This window comes from Oculina patagonica, chromosome 3 (assembly GCF_052425735.1).
Source record: "Oculina patagonica isolate OP01 chromosome 3, crgOcupat, whole genome shotgun sequence".
Lineage (NCBI taxonomy): Eukaryota > Metazoa > Cnidaria > Anthozoa > Scleractinia > Oculinidae > Oculina > Oculina patagonica.
The window spans coordinates 17,215,072-17,240,361 of record NC_135760.1 but is presented as its reverse complement, the minus strand read 5'-3'; the positions used below and the strand labels follow the sequence as shown (position 1 = coordinate 17,240,361).

General features: G+C 37.7%; 2 protein-coding genes across 9 annotated transcripts in view; one reads left to right on the top strand and one right to left on the bottom strand.

Moving 5' to 3' along the window:
• Positions 1-25,290, bottom strand: part of LOC144645353 (intraflagellar transport protein 52 homolog) — a 74,396-nt gene that overhangs the window by 8,491 nt on the left and 40,615 nt on the right. The window contains exons 1-2 of one of the 3 annotated variants that reach the window (XM_078504902.1): positions 2,232-2,280; positions 1,287-1,351 (exon numbers count right to left, since the gene is read on the bottom strand). In XM_078504902.1, the coding sequence (XP_078361028.1) occupies positions 1,287-1,289 (3 nt within the window). In that variant the 5' untranslated portion in view covers positions 1,290-1,351; positions 2,232-2,280. Of the gene's footprint in view, positions 1-1,286; positions 1,352-2,231; positions 2,313-25,290 lie in introns of those variants that run through there. The other 2 variants (XM_078504904.1, XM_078504901.1) reach the window with 2 other exon arrangements.
• LOC144646993 (otoferlin-like) overlaps positions 9,333-25,290 on the top strand; it is a 45,512-nt gene continuing 29,554 nt past the window's right edge. For 2 of the 6 annotated variants that reach the window (XM_078506721.1, XM_078506719.1), the window contains exons 1-18: positions 9,333-9,598; positions 12,496-12,551; positions 12,708-12,796; positions 13,199-13,298; positions 14,044-14,471; positions 15,133-15,196; positions 15,586-15,717; positions 15,982-16,044; positions 16,503-16,556; positions 17,210-17,317; positions 17,459-17,509; positions 18,260-18,300; positions 19,600-19,688; positions 19,862-19,908; positions 20,060-20,110; positions 20,239-20,307; positions 20,418-20,461; positions 20,902-20,975. In XM_078506721.1, the coding sequence (XP_078362847.1) occupies positions 9,520-9,598; positions 12,496-12,551; positions 12,708-12,796; positions 13,199-13,298; positions 14,044-14,471; positions 15,133-15,196; positions 15,586-15,717; positions 15,982-16,044; positions 16,503-16,556; positions 17,210-17,317; positions 17,459-17,509; positions 18,260-18,300; positions 19,600-19,688; positions 19,862-19,908; positions 20,060-20,110; positions 20,239-20,307; positions 20,418-20,461; positions 20,902-20,975 (1,639 nt within the window). In that variant the 5' untranslated portion in view covers positions 9,333-9,519. Of the gene's footprint in view, positions 9,599-12,495; positions 12,552-12,707; positions 12,797-13,198; positions 13,299-14,043; positions 14,472-15,132; positions 15,197-15,585; positions 15,718-15,981; positions 16,045-16,502; positions 16,557-17,209; positions 17,318-17,458; positions 17,510-18,259; positions 18,301-19,599; positions 19,689-19,861; positions 19,909-20,059; positions 20,111-20,238; positions 20,308-20,417; positions 20,462-20,901; positions 20,976-24,660; positions 24,727-25,290 lie in introns of all 6 variants that reach the window. The other 4 variants (XM_078506724.1, XM_078506723.1, XM_078506720.1 and 1 more) reach the window with 3 other exon arrangements.

Genomic DNA, 25,290 nt, shown 5'->3' with positions numbered 1-25,290 from the left:
GTCCTCAAAATTTCACAGTTGTCCTCAAGGCTTTGCTTCAAGCCTAACTGTTCATTTTGTGGACAATCTTTCAGCCTCAGGGCCATTATCTTCTAAAATATGAGCCGCCTGAACGGGTTTATTTACCAAATATCTGTAGGTTTCCAAGATTCATCAAAGTCTTGCAAGCACTGCCTAACCACAGTTTTTCTAGCTGTAAAATGCATTTCATTGAAAATTTGTTGAAATAATAACACAATTATCCTGCTCAATCTTTCTGTAATTTCTGTATACCGTAAAGTTCCGTGTATAAGCCGCACCCGTAGATAAGCCGCACCCCCGATTTGGAAGCTCAAATTTTGAAAAAAAAAATATACAGACCATAAAGTTTGAAGTTCAAGTGAAGTTCTATTGGTAAACAATCAAGGGCAAACAAGCACAGTTTCGAGACACTGACACGGTGGTTGTTGCAATGCTTAATATAAATTAAGTCTTACGAAAGCTAAATTTCACTTGTCATACCTCCTTTTTAGTTTGAGTTCAGTTCTTAAACTTGGATGCTCTCTTGATATCATTTTTTCGAGATTATCACTTCTAAACACTCCTGAAACACTTGTAATTCGTTCGAATCGTTCGCGAATGATGAATGCTCTGAATTGTAGAGAGGAGTCTGGGCATTAAAAATAAACATGGCGGCATTTTCTTCGGAAGAAACCACGTTTTTATTTCAAGATTCTTGGAAACTGCTACCCTCAACAGGATAAAAACTTCATGCAGAATAAGAGTTTGTTAATCCAGCAGATGTATTTGCTGTGAAAGTCAATAAAAAACCGAAGCGGTCGGCAATTTGCCTTGTGAGTATTTGCGTTTATCTTGGTGCCTTCTCGCACGCGGCGGAAAGACATGATTCGAAGTGACTGGCACGCTTCACTGCAAACAGCTTTGCAGAGGAACTAAAGGGTAGTGAACAACAACAAAGTTTTCAAGTTGTTATATGTTTATTCAATGACGTCTTGAGAAGTTTTTTATGAATATTAATTAGGCCTTTGAGAACTCCAACCAGAGATGTTTCCGTAGATAAGCCGCACCCCCGATTTTTGACTTGAATTTAGAGGAAAAACGTGCAGCTTATACACGGAACTTTACGGTAACTTTAGCCAGTCTATTTGTCCTTGGAAACAACTGAGGAACAGTGTGGTACTGATTTTTGCAGGAGTCTAATTTTACATGAAATTTTTCAGCGATAGACTAAGACAGCTTTTGAAAGTTTGTTGAACTTGAAAGTAGCCCTGAGTGGAAACACTCACCATTGGCTCGTGTTAGGACAACTTTTCACATTCTCTCAACTTCAACTGGTGTTACCATATCAGTTCTAAAAAGTTTTTTTTAAACCAATCAGAGTGCACATAATAACATTAGCCACATTGTATTTAACAATTAGACTTTGAGGGCGAGTTTTCTATGAGGGAATTCGCTCATAGAAAATGAGAGTGTGACCTTTATTGATTACTGTAGCACATTATCAGCTGAATGTAATCAATTTGCAATTTATTTATCACTCTCAGGTTGGTAGAAGGTCCTTTAGATTGTAATCAGTCTTTTGCATATGTCACAGACAGTGCGACATTGAACAGCAACATAAACAGGAAAGCAACACATTTATGCTTCCAAAGTGTAATGTCTATGAAAAATGTGTATTTTGATATTTTACCCATGTTACACATTTCATGATAATTTACAGAAATCAGACATCATGAAAAAAAAGCATGGAACTCTCTGATATTCCACTAGTTAAGAAATAGTTTTCCCAGTAGTGCAAGTCGTTGCATTTCCCAAGAGAGAACAACAATTTGTTTCTTTAATTACTCAACTAGCTCCCGCCATTAATTTACTTGATATTAAACACAAAATTGCAGGACTTTGCGAAGTAAATTCGACTTCCTGATTCCACTGATTTCTTCCAAAGAAGGTAACTAATACTCGCGAAAGAAAATTAAGAAATAAAATGCTCAATTTTCGCTCCCCGGTGAGCGTTTTTTCCCTAGCAACACGAATCGCTTCAAAATAAATAAAATTAGAAGGATGACTTACGATATTTTAGGCGAGAAAAACAAAGCGAAGAGAGGCAGAGAGTATTTAAGAAGAGTCGTAAAAGGAGTAATAGTAATTAATTAAGCATCTGAAAAGTGTTCCTTAGACTGTGTAGTGCGTATTTATAAGTTATTTGCTGGTTTTCTTTGTAAAATTCCTACCTGCGTTGTTGTTCCAGGCGCCATTTTGATCATTGACAGAAAATTATCATACTAGTGTCCAGGGAACCTCTGCCTAAGGCCCTCAGCAAGACCCAGTCCTCCTACAAGCCTTTGCTTTTCGGCCTTTCGAGTAGGAAGATGCAGGGGACCCCAGTCTCTATCTTTCTCTCGAGATATATTGCAGGGCAAATTGGTGTGATATGTCGCGGGGAGACACAGTGGCCTGATGGTTAGCACGTTAGGCTCTATCAGAGCTAGACTATGGATCAAACGGTCCAGGCTAGAGGGCTGGCTTCCCAGTCAAAATGATTTACTCCATCACTTCATGTACAGAGGGTGTTTAACTAAATTTTACAGTTTAAGGTTGGTTTCGCTGCTATGATCACTTGAGATGGTCTGAGATTAAATTTTTTGGAATTGTAAGCGCAGGAGACGGCGGGAATTTAGTGCGAGGCGCGCGCGCGAGGAAGAAGATGCCTGCGCGTCTTCCTCTCTCGCGCCTGTGACCCAGGCCGCGATGGGTCTGTTAGAAGAACACGCCAATTTTGAAGATTGGCGTTCGGACTACTTACATTTGCGTGAGCGATTTCGGTATGGAGACCAGTCCAGATAGTCCACTTACAGTCTTACTTAGCTCGTATTGGGCCAGGAGCGAGTCACGCGTGGTGGGAGAAGAAGCAGGCCCTGAAGGTGTAAATGATTTCCGCTTTCCCTCCCGTCACGCGTGCGTGCGTATGCGTGCATGTATCGCGCGCTTGTTCCTCGCACTGAACTCGTGCCCTGCAGATCCCTGCGCGAAACTTTTAATACATCATTTGACATTTCGAGCAAGCTAAAAGTGGTGTTAATGACATCTCGCTCTACAAAACAAACAAACTAATGCAAAGTTTTGCCACTTTTACTAATTTATTATGATAAAAAATATGCGCCAATTAAAGTTTAATTAACTTGTCAGCGACGGACATTCATCATGTCAAAATACAGTATATTGCGCAATATGTTATCGATATATTTTATATCTCGTAGAGTCTTTTTAAAAGGAAGAATAAATTTTATAGCTATAACTAAGTTTTCATGTCTAGTGTTTTATGTAACGTCATGTATTACAACAGCGGTAATGTCTTCACGGGATGAGTACACGATTTGTAAAGCCACTCTATAACTCGCTCCTCTGTCGACAATTGACGATACCGAACAAAAATCCTCGGTCTCGGATTTTTGCTCTGAAAAACCCCAGGAACGAGCGAAATACTACCGCTTTCTGTAGTCTGACTCGTTAAAGTTGATATATTTGAGGAGCCGTCGAAATCTCTGGATGGAATTCCAGTCGAGTTCGCTTCCGGGGTTAATCTCGACGCCCTTCGTGAAGCAGTGTGTAAGGATGCTCTTGAAGGCGAGCTCATGCTTATATTTGTCACAGATAGTCTTTGCTGTGGTATTCTGGTGAAGATGTAACCTTTCTTATCTTGTGTATACTGAAGTGCCTTTGAAACCCGAGGAGGAATCGTACCAACATCGCTCTTCATGTGATACATCGGTAAAATGCACACCGACTTAGGTCGTTGCATATCCGATCGTTTTGACATGATAGACCAAGCAGAGTGTCCAGTCCTTGTCGCCATGCTACTAGGCGGATTTGGTATTGCAGTTAAGTAAATTTTAGTAGAGTCTGCCATGTGCATAATTGGTTTTCTTCTTTCTTCTCAACAGCTATTATTAACTTCAACCGGCAAGACCGCTTCGTCGTGCGATAAGCTTGTTATTACATCGTCGCAAGTATAGACCGCATCAAACCGTTATACTGAAGAATGTCGAAGTGTCCATATTAAAACGAGTTTCCATCAAGTCCTTTGCTGCAAAACAATTAAGTTCTCCGCGACTCATTTACACCAAGCATCACAAGTATTTTGTTTGAATGTTTACACAGTAAAATATCGCTGAGTGAAATAATAGATTGACTTCATGACACGACTCCATTGTCAACGCGATTGTTTTGCAATTTTTCACATGACTAGTTGCTAAGGGACACTACAATAGGTAATTTAACATGGATACCCTCTTTACTTCGAATACCAAGCTTAGGAACTATATTTAGTTTTTATCTCAGAGAATCTTTAAAATACAGTACAACAAAGCAATGGGAGAAAGTTTTCCGATCTTTCAGAGAAAATGATTTTAGTCTTCTTTACCGAGGGTTGCAACATGAATGTTGTCACTTTTCACTGAAGCAATAGACCGTATAATCCCTTTACAGTAAAGAGTGTATTTAGCGCCTCCACAAAGAACTCACTATATCTAATTAGCACGCGTTTTGCATTTGCAAATATAAAGCGCTCGTGATTGAAATCGCTGCCTCCATTGCGTTTCCAGCTAGCCATAATGACATCAAAAGAAAGTGCGAATATCCTCTTCATGCGATTTTCCCAGTTTCTGACCGTTTAACAGATGAAAAGGTTTGCACGGAGGATTTGTTTCAGTTGTGAAAAGTAACTACTTCATTTAAATCAACATTATTGACGTCATTCTCGATCAGCATATACGTCACTTACCTTCGATAATACGTCACTACAACATTGCACAAGGTACTCGATTTCCGCCACTCCATTCTATTCTATCTGTACTCTCTACCGACCTCTACCCGCACCGGCTGTTCTTTCTCTCCGAGCAGTTTTTAAAATTGGTAGAATAAGCGACTTCTTACCGCCATCAACCCCCTCCCCCCCCCCCCCCCCCCCCCCCACCCCCCCCCCACACACACACACACACACACACACCCTTAAAACCGGGAAATTCAATGTTCTGAATTCACGTAACTAACCGTCTCTTTCCACGTAAAATTGTTAAAATTAAGACTTCGCGTGCCCTATGTCGCGAGCCCCATAAATTTACAAACCGTGGCGTGCCACATCCCTTAAGCCTGGTTTTCACTAGCGACGCAAGCACAAGCGCAAGAATAACAGCTCTTATTTCACCGTGAAACGGCGTCGACTCAAGCAAAAGCAGAAGAGCATTGCAGTTTTATGCTTGTGCTTGCGGCAAGCACAAGAACAAGGATCAAAATTTGTCCTTTTTGCGTGATTGCAATTATGCTTGCGCTTGTGCTTGCGTCGCTAGTGAAAACCAGGCTTTAACGTATGCACCATGTAAATTGACATAACGTTGAGTTTTGCGACGCGCACGGTTACACCATTTGCAAATTGTACGCCCAGCGTTTAATTAAGCGCCACGCCGCGTGACTTAACGCACCAAGTAAAATTACACACCGTGTAATTTTCCGCGCCACATAAAATTTATCAATTAGGCAGGCTAAGTTTGCAAATTTCATTTCAGTCAGGGTCCAGTCACGATGCCAAACAAACCGACAAATTGATAAATGATTGTTTGGCAAACTTTTATATATTTTTCTTCAAATGAACGATAGCACTGGTACTGGTATCAACAGAGACTAAATGAAAAATGCCAACCAACGGGTGACTGCATATCAGTTTATACAGAGCGCAATCACGACCATGAACGCGGCCATTGCCACTTTACGCGCGACTGTCCGCTGGAAAGTTCGCACGAACCACCGTTCATACAGAACGCGGTAATGACAGCCTCAGGCACAGATTCTGATGACATTTTGGCTTTTACCTTACACGGCGAAGTAGAAGGAAGAGGAGATACAGGGGTATATCTGTACACCCGATTTTACAGAAGCGTCATACAGTCGACTACCGATAACTCGAACCTTTAAGGGAAATTGAAAAAGGTCCGAATTATCGGGAGTTTTGAGTTATCGAGAGTTGAGAACAAATGACCAGAAATAAGGAAAAAAAATGGTGTTAACTGTTTTTCAATTCATATAGTGTACGTTTTAATCCAATTTAGTTATAGTATTGAAAAGTCGAGTGAAAATGGAACAATACATTTCTAAATAACTGTATAAATCGTAACGTAATGTGAAAGAAAGCAAAGCAGCAGGATAAGTCTAAGTACTGCGAACTTTGCAGGTTTCAAAGAGAACAACGTCCGGCTACTGGTATAGAGTTCAAGCGATTTACTTTCAATACGCCCTGTGACGCTTTTCATCTAATCACTATCGATTATCCTTGAATGTTTTCTATGGTGGACTTGAAAGAATAGGTATCAATCTCCATTAACAAACTAAACATCCGCTGTGCACTGAGCACGTCAATGGTGTGGCACAGTTCGTGTTTTGAGGGGCATTTCGGGACGGCTCTGACTCGTGTACGTATTCATTTCAAAAGAAAGTCGGTGTTTTTGCCGACAGTACACTGTTTGTTATGACTTGTCACGTATTGACAGACATGGTTCGAGTTACCGAGGGTAAAATTACAGTAAATGTATGACGGAAATCCAGGGGGAATCGATTTTGGTTTGAGTTAGCGAGGGTTCGAGTTATCGGGAGTCGACTGCATTTATGGAGAATACCACCACCTAGTAAATGGAGCTTCATTTCCACCAAAGAATTTTTCGTTTTCTTTGTGTCTCGAAAAATCTTAACGGACTTTGTCATATAAAATTGGTTACACATAAACAAAATTAGAACTATTCAACTCGGCTAAAACAATTGACACTTAAAAAAACTTATTTCTGGAAATAAACATAATGCGTTATAGTGCTTCACCGAATGATGCGGATCGCGGACTGATGATGTTAGGTTCTCCTTCCAGCCTTAATCTGAGCCTGGAGCTCAGAAAGTCGGCAAAATTTTTGACCTCGCCAACGGCATTTGCTCGCTGTCTTTTGGTGCCGGGTCAAACATGTTTTGATCTCCAACAACGTCCAAGACTTGTGGGACATGCAGTTTGTCAGGTCTGAACTAAGTTGTCGGTAGCGGAAAAACGCTCAATTTGAAATCTTTTCAAAGTTTAGATTGTTGCGAAACACTATTTGCACCAAATAAAATTCTACGTTTGCCGATTTTAGCCCATTTTAACTAAACTAACAGTGTGCGCACTCTCAGTCGGAACCCCCTATTAAAAAACTTACTACACCGACCAAATATACTAATATTCCCAAGGAGTTGCAGAGGTGGCCGAGTGGTAATCGCGGCGCAGCGAGGACAACGAAGTCATCATGGGTCGAGGGTTCGAATCACGCTTTTTAGGGGTTATTCTAGAACTGGCTTGGGGGCCGAATAACCGCCTCCCCGGGTGGAGATTTGCGTCTAACACCAATGAATTACTTTCGAACAGGCTTGGGGGCCAAGTGATTCCTCCCCGGAAATTCCGTTTTGATTTTTTTTTCTTCCTTCTTTGGTTATTTTGGGTTTTCTTGATCTCCTTTTTCCTTTTTCGCACTGTCTTAGTTCGTTTTTTGGTGAACTTTTGTTGTTGTTTTTTTAGCGTTCGGCGTCTTGTCATTTTTTTTTCATGTACAGGTTCGTCCAAGAAACTTTTGTTTGCTGAAAAATCCATTTAATGAAATTATTATGATATGCATGGGCTATTAACTTTTGATTTCTCCTTCTTTTTAAAATGTAATATCAGCTCGATCATACCTAACATTTTTCTCTTTCTCTCTTTTTTTGCTGTTTCAGTCTGCAGGTTTAACATGTATCAGGTTAAATTAAGCTAGAAATCCAAACATCAAGACTCCGCTAAAGTCAAGAGAAGAAGAATATTGCTATCTTTTCTTAAGTTTTTAATTCTTTTGGAGTGATCAACCTTCTACATAGTAACGCAAACCCAAGTAAACTAGTATTGAAACAACTGATAAAAGTGCAGTGCTCACGCAACAAGTCTAGAATTTATAAGAATCCCTTTCATTCTGCCATGAGAAACAATAACAGCAACGTTCATTTTCTTTTTGCATGTCATGGCTCTCTAATTATTTTCTGAAAGGAAGCTCAGCCATTCCATACCTGATCCTTGTATTCAGTTTTAATCAGTACGTGAAGTAAATTCTGGAAGAAAACTTATGACGTGGCCATTTATCCGGATTATCCTGATGACCAACAATGAATCTGTTTTTAGATCCAATATTTTCCTTCTCTTAGACTCAGTAAAATATGGTCGGGAACTTTAATTATCGGATATTCAAAACTCTGAACTGCGGCAACAACTCGAGTGTTTGCGGAGAAACAGTTTGAAATATTTGTTTAAAGAAGACTCCCTCCCTGAGGCGATCCAGATTTTGAAGAAACGCACAAGTAGTAATATATCATGTCGCTTACATGATTCCTTTGATTGTAGATTTCATTGCTTATGTGTTTCGCAGATACCGTTCCATATGGACCGTCAAAGCCTTCTCTTTAGGCATTTCTTCTTTCATCTCAAAACTTATGGTGTCTTTCTGTGTGGTAGGCCGCGATCAGCGTGCAACAATTGCGTAAACGAACAATGATCAAATTTTAAGATAATTGAAAATTGGCTTTTAATGCCGCCGTGCGATAGTAAAAAGAAAAGAAACACACATATTTTTTGTAAATAAAATTCTCTTGCTTTCTCACTTTGCTGTCTTAAGTTATCTATTCCAAGTTGGCGCTAGGAAATTTTCACGGCAAATTGCTAAAGATTGAATTTTTTAGTCACGATGTTAGATTTGTTGCGTTGCATTTGGGATTTTATACCGAGGCTAACTTGAAAAGAAAATCACGCGCTCATTTTGTGCATTTTCTTCCATCAAGGGGTTAAAAATAGCTTTTCATGAAATCACCTGCCGCCACAATTTTTTTTACGTTGAAAGCAAATCAGTTTTCCACCTTATGACGCAAATTTTTACTATGGCTACCGACCAGAATGGACCACTGAAATCGTGCACTTTATTATCGTTATCAAATAAACACCTCTTTTTGGCTGTCGATTTCATTGTTAGGGGGCCAAACACATCGAAGGAATATTGACAATATACGCATTAAAATTTAAAGAACAAAATCTGCCCCCACAACCTATGTAAATCCCGGTCTTGTTGCGTGGTTCAGATTTTCAAATCGACAAGAAATTTTCCTTCGCTCTTCTAATTCAATTATTTGACCGGCTCGATCTTTTCATTTCGTTCTGAAAAAAGAAATACCCTAAAGCGCCGTTTGAAATTTATTTTTTATGAATACTTTTCTAGAGAAGTTAAGATTTTCTAAGAGTAGATTTTCTTGGGAATTTTTTTTTGTCTTGGAGAAAATGAATTATTCAAAATCGAACGAATACGCAAATTGAAGATCAATTATTCCAAGCTAAACCAACTGTTCCCCAGCGCGCGATCTGATTGGACGGCGCATCAGTGACAGAAGAGTTCTCCCTCGCATTTTCAATCGCCATGTTGTGGAGTTGACGGGTCTCCGAAAATGTCATTGCTTCTACTTCTAAAAACCTGTTCAAATCTTCGAGGAAGATCCGACCGAATAGCCAGGGTCACCTTTAGAGGTATGTTCTAGATAGATTTTCTAGATTTACTAGCTGTCAGCGCCTTGAAAGCACTGTAAAAGCTTTCTTCGATCGCGTTTTAGCTTCGCGGTCAAGTCTGTTAGCGGGCTTCGAGTGACGCTTCGTCTCTTATCTGTGCTTCCTCGCTATTTTAGGCGATTTTGTATAGTTGTAATTTCAAAATTGATATTTTTATCGTTTTGAAATTATTCCGAAGAAATTGATGCTTTTTCTGAGCAGGTTTGTCTGTTTTGGCTGGTGGATTTTTCATAATTATTCAAGTTTTATAGTTCAGCTTAATTCCGCGCTTGGCTTTTAAGTTTTATACGCGGTTGCGTTCGTCGAAAATTTCCACCTTTTATGTCGATTTTAATTAGTCACAGAAGTGAATCTCGCTATAGCTCGATTCATTGGTATAATATTCATAGAAGGATTTTGTTTCACGGTTGAAAATACATCTGTGTACGTCTGTTTATAAGCCGGCATTGATATTTATCGAATTGACATAATTTTCATATTCGGCAGATTTTTTTATAAAATTACCTTAGGGAAAGCTCTATAAATTTTGATCAAATTTCTGGCGATCGTTGTTAACACAGAACTATTTTGATCCATCGATCATTTTCCCAAAATATTAGATGGTTTTAACCTCGCTAAGAAGTTTATATCTTTAGATGTTTCTCAAGTATTCTTTCCTTCCGTAAACTGATCGGTATTCGACGAAATCGCTCAACCGTGCAAACTTGAACATAGTTCAGATTTCTCTGATGTTTCGCGGTAAATTTCTTTTTTCAAAAAAAATATTTCGCCGGTTTTACAAAAGTGAAGATTTTTGTAATACCACTAGGCGTTCATGAGCTCATTTTGTAATTGTTTCTGTGACAAAGATTGTGTTTGTTGCTCTGCCGAAAAAATGCCCTCGAATGCTTCCGGCAAAAATATGGCGGCTGTCAATTACGATTGTATTTATGTTAAGCGTTGAACCCTTTCTTACGCAAGGCGATGAAGTTTGACTCTGTAGTACTAAAAATAATTTTACGATGTAAAAGAAAGTATCTTATTTAATTCTGTTCACAGGAAGTGTCGATCGAGAAAATTTCTTGCCGCGTATCATAATTTTTATTGTGTAAACAAATGGGAAATTTAATTTTGTTTTTATGTCAAACTTTTTAGTAAGCTGGAGAAGGCATACACGAGCAAAAGAATGAAATAATCTTTGATTTACCTTTTGTTTTATGGATATTACAAACTAATTTTGTAGATCAATATTATATTTTTATTTGGGGTTGTTATTCTAGATGGTATAATAATTAAAAAATGTTAGAAAATTACAGTACAGTATGTTCAGTAAGCTTGTCTCTCTTTGTAGTTATTTATCGTGATAATCAAAATAATAGACTGCCAGGTCGTGTAACAAGACAATACACAATGTCTCGATTTACAATACGGTATTTGTTGTTATTCATTTGTGAACATAAGAAGGCCTTATCTTTATTGATCTCGATAAATTTGTGGTACTTTGAATTTTAAAACAGTGAATCTTTGGGCAAATGATTTCCTTTTTAATGGCATTCCAAGAAATCATAATGCAACATATTGTTTTGTTTAAACGTTGTTATAGTTTAGCATGATTGACAAGATTTAAATTCACATTGCTGACGTACTGCACAGTGGAATTTTGTAGTCTTTCAAAACGGAAGTTTGTTACATAGTGTCTAATATTTGTACCAAAATAATGCCCCAGAGGCATTATTTGATTTGTTATTTGATTTTATATTTTAACTGTGGAAAAAGATCGTTCTTAAACTTTCAAGAGGTATAGTGAACTTAATTCCACAAGAGTCATCCTGGGACATTATTAACTGGGTGTTGAAGCGAGGTTTCAATAAGAGTAAGAAAATAATATATGAGCACAACCCTCTAAGTTAAGACCATTTTAGTCGCCATGGCGACTAAAATTTGGGAGCTGGCGATTAAATTTGAACCAAGGTTGCCAGCCTGGTGACTAATTGAGAGGAGGATTGAAAGCATCAGCTTAATTTGGTGACTAAAATTTTTCACTGGCAACCAAAACTTGAGTAGTTGGTGGCCAAATGGCCACTAAGGAAAAAAATAAACTTGGAGGGTTGGAGCATGGTTGGGATTAAAAATACTGGCTGTTGTATAGTGATGGCTGTTAGCTGAGGTTCTACTAAAATAATTTATACATGTCTATTATGTACAAGTTTTAGTAAGTAGTATCTCATGTATTACATACTGTATAGATAATAGGGTTCTACATGTATGAGTATGAGTACAAGATCGAGTACGAGACCAAGTAGTGAGCCTAGCTATAATGGGTATTTCCGAAAAAATTGAAGACGTGAAGATCATCGTGGAAAAAAACGAAGATCTCAAGATTGAAGTGAAGTTCTGAAATTGACTATAATTTGTGTGATCAAATTACACTTAAATAGAAACTGTCAAAACTCGAATTACACTGAATTATATTTGTCAAACTGTTTCAAACCATAAAACTAAGATCTGCTTAAAAAATGAAGATTTGCAAAAACATTTGCAAAGAAAACGAAGACCATGGGTATATACCCATTGAGAGGCTCAGTAGTACAAGTTTTAGTGAGTAGTGTCACATGTAGATAATGGGGACCTTCAGGTTGAAGTATGAGTACGAGATCAAGACAAGATAGTTATAATAACTTCGAAGTTCAAGGAAGCTTTTGGTACAAGATTGGTGTGAAATGTGATAATCAACAGCATATAATTACTAAGCTCATACTCATACTCAATCCCATATTGGTACTCTGATCGGAAGGTCCATAATCCATTTGAAGAACATTAATTGTACTTTCTATTGGTCAATCCATTAGCAAATTTATATTTTGCTTGTTTCTCTACAGGAGTTACATACCAGACAAGTGTTATTGAAAACTGCTCTGAAGCTGATTGGGATGAGGTTTGTTGGTTCACTCAGATTTCATTTTCAAACTCAATTATCTAAAAAAGTAATTCAATCTCCTTTAGTTACTCATTGTTCCAACTTAAGTAATACTCATAGTTGTAACAGGGCTAAATTTGAGCCGATTTGATTACACTTTGATTTGTTGAACAGGACTTTGAGTGGCCCTTGGAAAGTCCGCTGGACCCCAGCGAGTTCATCGAAATTGAAGTTTATAACTTCAACAAAATCTTTAACAACAGGTTGGTTGACTTTGTATTTTGCTAATACAACATAGGTAGCTAGCAGAGCCACACAATCAAATTCAGTAGACATAAGTGTGCACCATAATCCAATAGTGCACCCTGATAGCGTGAACAAAATCGCCAGAGTTGCACTCGGCTTTCTTCCTAGAGCAACTAACCTTTCTTTTGTGCTCTCCAAACTTCCTGCGTGCACCATAACTTTTGAAAGTGCATGCTAAAGCATGAACCAATCACTGAGTAGACAATATGAAGTTGAATGCATGTTAGTAGTAGTCAAAACTCTGTATGATTATATTTCTGACCTACGAAAACCACATTCCTTTCATCTTTATGACGCCGCCTATGTTTAAAGTTACTATGTCGTTATATAACAAATCTCTGTTTTTGCGCAAATTTCAGACTGGTTGGAGTATTCCGCATGGTACTCCAAAAACTCATACAGGATGGCCACCTGGAAGTCAGCGAAAGTCTCATAGACATGAATAACACAGTGCTTAAGGTAAAACTGAAAACAGAACAGTCCATCTATGAAGAAGTGCTGGTTGGTACACATGAAAGGGCAAGTCCATAGGACTAGTCCCTTGAAGAGGTTATTTAAGGAGACTCATTTCAGGGACTTTTCCCCTCATGTGTGCAGACCTTTACTTTGACAAGTGGACTTGTCCTTTCAATTTAAACCATTTTAAATTCATATGTAGTAGAACAGGGGGGGTGCAGGACAAACATTTTGAGGGGCTCAGCCCCAAGCGCAGCATAAAATTTGTTTATCAAGATACTTAGTCTCATAATCTTTTCTCAAATCGTTTCGTTGGGATCGTGCTTGGTGAAATAATATGTTGTAGGACTTTCAATGGAACTTCTGTCCCAAAAACACTACTAGGAGAGGTGCACAAGCTGTTAGGATTGTATTTGACAGTGCCTGTGGCATCAATGACTTCAGAGCATACATTTTCTGCCCTCCAATGACTAAAAAACTACCCCAAAAGCACCATGAAGCAGGTATTCTGAACTGCCTAGTTACGCATTGTCACAAATCAATTACGGACACACTGGAACAAGCCCCCCATGTTTCAAAATACTCAACTGCCTCTGGAATTAGTGGTAGAATTCTCAGGGACCAAATTTGATTCTCCTATTACTAACTAGATTTTTTGACAAAAATGGGTAAAGTTTACATGAAAGGACTTGTTGCAGGGTCTAGTCTCAGGGACTTGTCCCCTCATTGATTTTAATTCCAATTTCAGGCAAATGTTGATCTGGAGTTACAGTACAATCCTCCAGAAGGAAATGTCTCGCAGTGGGTTAACAACATACATGACACCATGGATGCACCACCTCAAGTGGGTTACATGCCGGACAGTCAGTATCAAATGGACCCATACAGTCAACAATACAGCAGGGACACAGAAAGAAGGGGCTCATTCGTGGGTAGTACATTTGGAAGCAAGGCATCTAAGAGCCAGTCAATGACGAGCCTTACTTCTAGCAGTCATCGGCATCCACGTAAAGAGTCAATGCCTGCTTCAATTGGAGGGGGTGGACGATTTATTTCCCCTGGGGATGGTGCTGGTGGATCACCATTTGACGCAATGTTGAAAGGAGGTGAAGGGCTTGGAAGTCGCAGAGGATCACAGATCAGTATGCATAGTGACCGGAGTATGAGTATGAAATGGTAAGTTGCTGTGTGCTGATTCAGGGTTAATGCCACAGGTCAGGGAATGGTCAGGGAAAAATACAATTCTTCAAGGACAGGGAAAAGTTAGGAAATTATATTTTGAGTCAAGGAAACTGAAGTTATTGAAGAAAAGTCGGGCAAAATTCAAATTATATCAACACCGATGTGATACCATTTAAGGCTAGAAGAAACATTTCCAGTCCAGGTGATCTTAGCAATGCTATTTCTTTTGGAATTAGAGATCAGAGGCTGCAACTGTAGGAAAAATTGATTTTTATCAGAAAAAAGTCAGGGATTTTGAAAACTGATATCTATGGCAACCATGTGAATAAAAGATAGGCTTAATTTTTTTAACTGGGTGGGGGGGGGGGAGTGACTGGGATATCTTTACTTGGAGCGTTGCATGGCTTTCCAGTTCATTCTGTGGGATGTTGACACTGTAAGTAGTGTGAGTATGTGAGTATGTGGTAGAGGTGGAAAGAGGGTGCGAAGATTTCCCTCGAATCAATCCTTTGCATTTTATAATAATTTAGAAGAAAAGACCACTCGTTGGAGTTTAACTTAACATTTACATTTCTTACTTGCCACATGCCTTTTGATATAATAATTTCTGGTTTTTCTTCCATTAAATACGTTTATTTTCTTTTTCCCCATGCAGCAGCCACGCCCATCCTAGGGTGCGAGCTGAAAAGAAAATGTCAGTGAGAGAACAAGACTATCAGGTTTGATTGGCATGAAGTGTTTTAAGTGCTATCTTTTTCTGCTATTGAAAAGAACTTATAAACATTCTAAGATGTATATAACACTTAACCCTGTCAATACGAAATGCAGTACATGACAGCCATGCTGCATGACAAGGTCGTCAATTACATGTAAGTGGTATCCTTTTAATGACCTTCTGATGGCTTTATTCCACTAAAAAACAGATGTTTCGTAGTGGAGGTGGCATAACAAATGTTAGTTTTTCTGCCAGCAACTTGTTGTCATGCCAACAAATCCCCCCCCCCCCCCTTCACCCCCAACTTCTAAACTTGGATTTAATGAAAGCACCTTAGACCAATCACAATCGAATTTAATCAAAGTCATTGTGTGTTTTATTGTTCTATACTAGATACAAATTCGCATCCTGGAGGGACGTCAACTTGCAGGTACTCAGATTGATCCTGTATGCACTGTCAACGTCGGCAATCAAAAGAAGAGCACAACAATAAAGGAACAGACCAACTGCCCCTTCTGGGATGAGGTAACACATTCACTGAATACTTTACAAAACAGGGGCGGATCCAGGATTTTCCTGAGGAGGGGGTGCACCTACTAAGGAATGGCGTAACTGACTTTTTTTTTTGCAGAATATCAGTTGTATTAGAAAGCTGCAGTTCATCTCGAGGGGGTTGGGGTCAGGCGGTTCACCTCCCGCACCCTCCCCCTTGATCCACCCCTGCATAACCTCAAACATTTTTGCTCATTTTTCTTCTAATTTCTTATTTTAATCTGATCTTCTTTTCAGTTTTTCGTCTTTGACTTCAAGATGCCTCCTATGGTGCTGTTCGACAAGATCATCAACTTTCAGGTAAAACTATCTCAGTCTCACTGTTATCTTTCTCCTGTGATGCTAATTGAAAACAGAGTAAGAGACCAGTCAAGCGACTGAAGGCTCAAAGATTTTTCCAGATTTGGCAAAACAATTTAAATTTAGGAGAAAACCTAACTACGAAAAATCAGGAAATTGTTAGAATCCGGGTCACACATCAGCAAATGAAAATCAAAGAAAATCACTTCTAGTACGACAAACCGCCATGAAAATACAAGAACCTGTTGCATTGGGGGATGTTAAAAGAGGCTTCATATGTGTAGGTCAGGACACCCCAATATAAGAAAAGCCAGCAGAAGGTTAAAAGTTTACTTGAATCTAACATACTGTTGAATACCATTTACTATAATGGTAGTTTTAAGAAAAGGAGGACTTCAATTTGTTTTTAGTGTCGTCATATACTTTGTTTAATAATTAATGTGTGCTAATGTTTGCAGGTTTTTACAGGAAGAAATTTGGTCAGCCAGGGAAACCTGATTGGGGCATTCAAGGTAGGCTGATTTTAAACAGTTTCACAAAGTGAAAAAAGTATCACCATGCATGCACAGGGTGTATTCAGGATGAAATGTTGACATGGTAGATACAGTAAACACCCGCATATAAGAACCAATGGATTAAGAACACCATGGCTGAAATTTGGCCAATAAAGCCCAATTTTTATAAGAACAAGATCAGCCTGAAAAATTCAGCATGTTCTTATAAAATGGAAAAGGTGTCATAATTACATAAAAAACAAGTGATTTTATTCATTTTATATTATAATGAAGGCCAGCCAGTCATCTCATCTATAGGCTCAATGATACAGTATTGATTGTGATAATTGAAATCAAAGAAGATTTATTAATTTATGCTTATTTTACATCTTGGGGCATTTTTGGGTAGTATTACTAATATAGAAATTTAAGAACATTTTAAGAACACTTTGAGGCTGATTTGTCACTAAGCACCCATTAAATAAGAACCCGATCAGCCTGACCTCCGAAATCATGTGTTCTTATATGTGGGTGTTTACTGTATAGTACTACCAGCGACCTACCCTAACCACTTCTACCCCTGTCCTTGGCAGTACATTATTTACATCACCATAACATAATTTGCTAGATAAACCAATCATTGAGCAGCTACTGTATTTTTCATTGATTAGCTGGATGTAGGAACTGTGTATGCCCAACCAGATCACAGGTTCTGCCGTAGATGGGCAGTAATGACAGATCCCGAGGAAACATTGGGTGCTTCTGGTGCAGGCATCAAGGTGGGTGGATACTGTGCTGATTTTCGTGCTTTGCGCTTTGACAAAGGCTGTATCAATCAGCTGATCTGGATGCCATGGAACTGTTTCTAAGAAAACATGTTACCAAGCACTGACAAGCTTTGTTATATTTTCTTTCATCAGGGCTACCTCAAAGTTGATATTACTGTGCTGGGTAAAGGGGATCCTGCCAAGGTAACTGATTAAAATAGTTAAGTGTGATATCTAGCCATACATACACCTTATTCAATGGTTTAACATATAATATGTGCAGATATTTTGCGAGTTGCGTAGCATTTTTCATTTTTTTCCCCGTAGAGGCAAGGAAAAATACGAGCATTGAGCAAATGTCTGCTTGTATTATATGTTAAACCATCGAATAAGGGATGTATTATTCCACTATTTCTTCCACTAAGATTAGGTCCGTATTCCGTAAGTTTGTCCGTCTGTATTTTTGCCCTGTTCTACAGTGTAATAACGTGGCATATTTTGCGCGTTCTTTTGCCTTAATATCGTAAAATGGTGCAATAGTGGAATAATAATATTGTCTGTAGTCTTGTTACTGTCTATGGCTCAAGTCATATTATGGCCAATGTCAATGGGTATTTCGAGACTAGGTCTATTACTGGCACATTTTTTTGGTGTTATAATTAAATGACACATAAGCATCAATCCTGGCATATTGGTTTGGGTAGTTCTGCAGACTTGGAGCACAGAGGTTTGGAGTGTTAGTCTGGCAATTTTTTGTAATGTTGCTTCCTACGTGCAGGCAAGATAAATAACCTCATTTTCTAAATTAACAAAAGTTTTTTATTATAATATTATTATTAAATAACTTTATTATTTATACCCCCATACCTTCGAGGGATAAAAATAGGAGTAATCCTCCTTCCCCTGTGAGGCTTCTTATACTTAAAAACAAAATGTCTCTGATTCTCTCTGTAGGAACCTCCAGGCGTCAAGGACAGTGATGATGATATTGAAGGGTATGGAAATTTTAATATATTAGGCCACTTTTCCTGTGTCAAATATGTGAGATTATTGTTTTTAGAGTACCCCATTGTTTGTAGATGTTCTGATGAGTTTTGAACATTGCCGAAGTTGTCCAAAATGATATGTTATATTGATTGCTTCAATAATGAATGTGGCCAAAAAAGACTGAAAATCCTGAATGTCAGTTCAGGTGTCCAAATGCATTTGAGAGTTTTTTGTAGCATCTGTAATGATCAGTTGAAGAAAAAGACAGGGATCCATATTCGTTTTTTCTCCAAGTCGTCAGCCGGGCAAGTATGCAAGATGACATACTTGCCCTGGCAAAATTTTACTTGCCCGTTGAAAAGTGAAGAATGGCGACCGTACAACACGTAAATGAAAAGTTGACTTTTTTGTTATTATCACATGTATGTAACACTGTGTATACATGAAATCTTCAAGACAACGAATCTGTTTTAATAAAGTTTGATTCACAAGTATTTGTTAATGAGACTTTTTACTTGTCTACCTTGGCTGCCGGTTTACAAATTTCACAAAACATCACGCCCCCAAGCGGCTTGCGATGTTGCGGAAGCGTATGATGCGGGCACAAATGAAAGCCAGGGCCTCTTCGACTGCAACCACGGAAGAAAAGAACGCTTTTGCTCTTCTTATTCATATTTGGTTTGTTTTTCTGAAGTGTTAACATTGCTTTTTTTTTCTTTGCTGGCGGCGCCAGACCAAGATAACGGCAAATTTTGATCAAAACATCAGCTGATGCGATCGCCTCATCGCCTCGTGTTTTCGCGGATGCAGCTGCAGTACAAAATATCAGCGGTTGAGAGCTTGAAAATTGAACACATTGGATTAAATGTAAAGTTTAACGCTGGAAAGTTCAATGTAAAATACTAAACGTTTCGGCACAAAACACACGTTTCGGAGCTTGAAAATTGAGCCTGCAATGATTTCATTGATGGAAAATACCGCATCAGCCAAGATGGCGGCCAAAATTATGATTTTATCGCGACAGAAAGTTGCAAATTATGTTCTGTTTTCGAAAAGTTATGAATGGATGACAAGTGGTCAGAACGCAAGTAACTCATAAGAAAACTTAATAATTGTTTTTTTTTCATTAAGTCAAACTTAAGTCGTCCAGCGGACGAGTTTATGTAATCATCTGGTCGTCCATACGATGTTTTAGTCGTCTCGGACGACCGGACGACTGCGAATATGGATCCCTGAAAAGACAGGACACATGTTAATCAGGAAAGTCGATAGTTAGTGCTTACTAAAGAACACATTACTCTCCATAGAAATCTGTTGTTACCTGAAGGAGTTCCAGCAGAGAGACCAAAGGCCAAGATCCTTGTGAAAATTTACAGAGCCGAGGGCTTGCCAAAGAGTAAGTAGACTACGTGTACATGTAACTCACACTACACCAAAGTCATCAATGGCTACACTAATTCTCCCTTTTAGAAGAATCAGATTCAAAATGAGATGAAATATTGTTGGAATGTGTTTCGTGGCGACTACAGATGTCTGTAATTGTAATCTTTTTCTCTTTTTACTTTGCAGTGAATAGTGGACTCATGGCCAATGTCAAGAAAGCATTCACAGGAGAGGTAGGAATTTTATTTTTCTGTATTTCGTGCATTGTTTAGATGCACCCAGTTTCTCTAGCTTAACAGATCTCTGTATTGATCTGGTATTGAAATGGAATTTGCTCAAACCTTCACTTATTTTTGCTATAGATTATTTTTGCTACCCTTATAGGTGCGAGACCTCGTGGATCCTTATGTGGAAGTCTGTTTTGCTGGGCATAAGGTGAGAGTCTTTTATACATTGACCATACATTAATTTATTATTTTCTGCATCATTCAGCAGTTATGAATGTTAAGTGATGAGTACTTATAATTTTGTTGACCATTTCTTTATTTCACATTAAACCACAGGCAAGAACAACAGTGAAAAAGAACACGTACGAACCAAAGTGGAATGAGCAAATTGTTTTCTCAGAATTGGTAAATTTTATTCATTTTATACTTGTTTGACAGCTTTCAGATCTGGTACATTTTGTATTATTAATATTTATTAAAGTTAATGTGCACTAATAATCTTATTTTTCCCTTAGTTTCCTCCACTGTGCAGAAGAATGAAAGTTCAACTGAAGGACAGGTAATTGAAGTCTACTTCAAAAGTAGTTTAATATCTTTGATAATATATTTTACAATCTGACAGTTCTGTCTGTCTGTCTGTCTGCCTGTCTGTCGTCTGTCTGCCTGTCTGCCTGCCTGTCTCCCTGGACCTTCTTGGGTCTGTCTGTCTTTCCACTTGTTTGTCCAGGTGACCTTCTGTCTGTCCGTCTGCCAGTCAGTCTGTCTGTCTGCTTCCCTACTTGTCTGAGCCTGCTCAAGTCTGTCTGTTTGTCTGTCTGTCTATCCATCCATCCATCTGTCTGGCTGTCCCTATGTCCATCCTTCTCCCTATCTGTCTATCTGTTTGACAATCCATTTGTAGGTCTGTCTGTTGGTCTTTCTGTCAGACAGTCATCTATCCATCCCTCTGTCTGTCTGTCCATCTGTAATTTTTTGTTAATGTGTTTTCTTTTCTTGCAGTGATTCTGTTTCTGATGAAGTGATTGGAACACACTTTATTGACCTGTCCAGGATATCCAATGATGGCGCTAATGGTATGTAGTGTCGTGGCTTGCAACAATTTTTTTAATCTCAAGTTTGTTTGCATTTATTTTAATTTGCAATTTGATGACAAAGACATCAAGAACTGTTTTTTATTCATGGCTCTAAGCAACTTACCAGCAACTAACCATTAATAATATACCGGTAATTGGCATTTGCCGACAGAATTTATTTATTAACTTTTTAACATTTTGCCAGGGTAATATAGTTTTATGTTCATTCCGCTGATATATGTCTAACAGTGGATACATAGTTGGCATGCATATATACTATTTTAGAACTATAAGTTACTTTTTAGTGAATAACCCTTAGCTAAAAAATGAACCACTCATGAATTAGATGATTTTTCCCTTTTGATGTCTTTGTCATAATATATCGATCCATTCTTATACATGCTGTTGAGATGCATTCGTGAATGTCAGAACATTACTCAGAGAAAACGACGTTAGCACAGATTTCTTGCCTTAACGTTTAGTTGATGTTAAATCTCCTCTCTATATTAAATTATATATATATTTGGCAACCATAATATACTGTGTTTTTTATGATAGGCACTGTTGAAAACTTGCAGTGCAATTGTACACGTTTTCACTGCTAATTGTCACATTTGGATGACAAAATGGATTTTATTTGACCTAGAAATTGTTTTAATTTGTTATACATTTATTGAGGACAATTGGAGGAATTGTTAAATTTGTTTCATTTGCTACGATAATTAACAAAATTATTGGCATTTGCATGTCAACCTTGTATGAGAATGGATGGAATTTTTTGTTTTGTTGTTAACATTACATCAGTGTGTGCTAGTTATTGTCCACTGTCCTGCTCAATCTTGTGAAGTATCATCTGATTTTTAGCCAACCCAGCCTACTGGCCTCATTGGCTAAGTATCAGGTGATATTCCATTTCGATTTTGCAGAATAATAGTGTATTTTATACTCCATATTTGGACCTCTGTGCATGTTTTTTGTAAAACATCTAATGCTTTCTCATCTGCTCATTACTAACTTAACACTTTGCTCAAATGCTGCATTATGTGTTTATTTTATTTTCAATGGAAATCCATTTATTAAATAATAACAGTAAAACGAATCCTATCATTTTTTCTTTTATTTCTTTTGCTCCAATGACCAGTTGTCTTTTTCTCTCATGTGTATTGCTTTTTATGTTCTTTGCTGGCGTTTTCATTGTTTCACTCTCTGTTATTGCTAGCAGCTGATCAATTTTGAGGTCTGGTTTGTTTCTCTCCCTCATATTCTAATGCTAAGCTGACTTCTCTTCAAGTAGAGCCAAGGAAGTCTGACTTTAACTTCTCTTTAAACTAAGTCAGCCAGTTCTAACTCTGTCAGAAAATTAAATATTATTTGCACGTCTTTTTGTTTGCTTCTGAGCACCGTGGGTGCTTGTTCTTCTCTTTTGTTGCATGACTGTTTAAAGTTTATGTTGGTGGTTTGAAGCTAAATGCATGTTATGTGAAACAAATGTAATTTATAACCATGTAATAGAATTGACCATTAACAACGAATCTGCGATAAAGACTAATTATAAAGAAAAATTGCTGTTTCAGTGCATGGATAACCCAAAATACACAATTAAGTCTTTTATACATACAGATGACTCAGGTATCAGACTAGCTGCACACAGAAAAGATATGCATTAAAAAAGCAGACAATCATATTCCTATCAGAATCACAAGGTTATTTAGGAACCAATTTAATATTTTGGGCATATTATGCACTAGGCGGTCCCCTTTTTTTCTCTGTTTACCGTCAAATGCATTTCCTAATGCTGGGTTGGTCGGTTCGTCGGTCGGATGAAATAAAAACAAAAACAAAAACAAATTAAAACAAAGAAATCAGGAGCAAGCTGGAATTAAGAGCCTGGAAACAAAGATGGAAGCAATGGGGCAATGGAGAAAGAAATTAAGATCGATGTAGTGATTAAACTCAGCTGAGAAAAGCAAAAACAAATGAACCATGTGTGACTAACACTATTTGGCGATCTGTGAGCATTCACAACTTTCCAGTAATCACTGGAATAGCAAGTCTTTGATATTTCTAATATCACAACTTTTTTTTTTTTTGGAAAACCCAAAATTTGGGTCAGTCGGAGGATTGTAAACGGAGAAAAAAGGGGACATCCTTAGAACCAATTAAAAACTGCATGGCAGCATTTGATCAGATCCTTCCACTATCTTTAGTGTCATATTTATTCAAAGGTAGTTCCTGATTCATGAATTGTTTTGCAATTTAATTCCCTACAAATGTCCATGAAGAGCATTATAACCTAGAAAGAGGGAGAACTTTAAAATTCAAATTAAAGGGAGGGTTTCAATGTCCTTTTCAACTAAAAATTATAGGAGGAAAACATTGGTTCAGTTTGAAATGCCCACAAGAGAAAGACAGTCTATTATACTCTGGGGATCTGGCCGGGTCTATCTTGTAATTTTTTATTTTTAATTTTTTTGGTTTTTTTTTTTTTTTTTTCCCCTTTTAAGGCCAAAAAAAAAAATTTACCAAAAAAAAAAAAAAATTAACCGGGTACGTTAAACTTTCAACAACCCGTCCTCAGATTAAGCCTATTTTGAGCATTGGTCTGCGGTCATATTCTTTTTTTATCTGGTGGTTTATGGTCAAGAATTTTATGGCTGTCTCTGTCTTCATGAGAAATAAAAGCAACTTGCGGTCTAGGAAGGACAAAATATGGTGGTCTGTGGATTGTACCACCCCCTTTAATAGACCCTGAAGAAAATTTAAGCACACCTTTATTTGCATTGCTCTTGGGTCAGGAACTACCTCATATGCATGCACATTTTATTTCAAAGGAGGACAACTTTGCACAACATTGCACGATAAGCCAGACATATGCATGTTATAAGTGATGAAGAATAGATCAATTTTAAAATATTAAAATTTTAACGTAGCACTCAGAGGCTTAGGGGAGCAAAGGAAAAGAAAGTATTTACTTAGCCTTAGGACCATGTTGGAATTTTAACATATTACAATTGGTATATTACATGAAGACGCAAGCCTTAGGGTGTCCACACATTGCCCATAAGACAAAGTTTATCTACAGCACAATACATTGTTTTTAGAAGGAATAAATATGACATTTTAGATAGTAAAATAAGTGCACTATTTCAGTTAGCCAGGAACTTAATTTTTCCGAAATTGCAAGACAAAGGCTTATAAAAAATCACATAAAAAGTTATTGTTCAACCCAACAATTTAGGTTCCAATTATTTCAAATTGATAACTTGTTTTTCTTTTTTTCTTGCATTATTATTTTGTGCAATAGTTTGGATGGATATTAAGAATAAAAACTGAAAGTCATTGTTCGTTTTTGTAATTTAACCAGCAATGTCAATGCTAATTTAAACAGACAAAAATATTTATTTGTAACACGTTGTGTTCTATAATAGGGATAAAATGCACATGTCCAAACTAAAACGTCATAATTTTTGATACGAAAAAAGAGAACTCAGAATTTCAAATCAAATCCCAGCCATTAACAAAGAAGTGCATGCTTTATGACTGCTGTTGTTTTAGTATTGATTGCTCACACAGTTCGCACTTTTCCAAGTATCTTCTTCACTGACCCTGTAAGTGTGTTGGTGATTTGGGTGTATCTATGCATGTGCCTCTCTGCATGTCTAACATAAGCTGGCTGACTATACAGGGTGGCTCTCAGAAGTCTATATTCCTGGCTCAGGCATTAAAGTTCCTGGCTCAATTCAGGCTCCTGGTGTGTATACATGCTGCTGGCTGCTTCTTCTAGATCTTAATCTATCCTTATTAGTTTGTTCCTACATACGTGTGTGAAACTGCACTTAAAAGTTAGTAACATTTGCACGCAGTCTACTCCTCTATATTGTGTACATGTGGAGTTTGTGTCATAATAGTTCTTTAATTAATACTACATGTGTAAACCATGCGGTCTGTGTCTAAATATGATTAACTGTCCTAAAGTTTACTTTGATTGAAATATATAAGTTCTGATTGTAACTGTCATTGTTTAAAACACGTTTTGAAGTTTTCACCCTCAAGTATAACAAAAGCAGTAGAACCAGTCATTTGGTTAATCAGTGACATTTAAAAATAAAGAATTGTTGTTTTGTGTTAGTGAATATGATTATAAACACTTAAACTTTGCACCCAACTAAGAATCATAAGTTAAAGTAATTGCAATTTTTTCCAAATGATCTATACAGTGTAGATACCAATTTAAACAAAAACAAAATGACGTTGCAATGAAATCAATTTAAAAATGCTTATACTTTGAATGATTTTCTTAACAAGAACCAGCTTC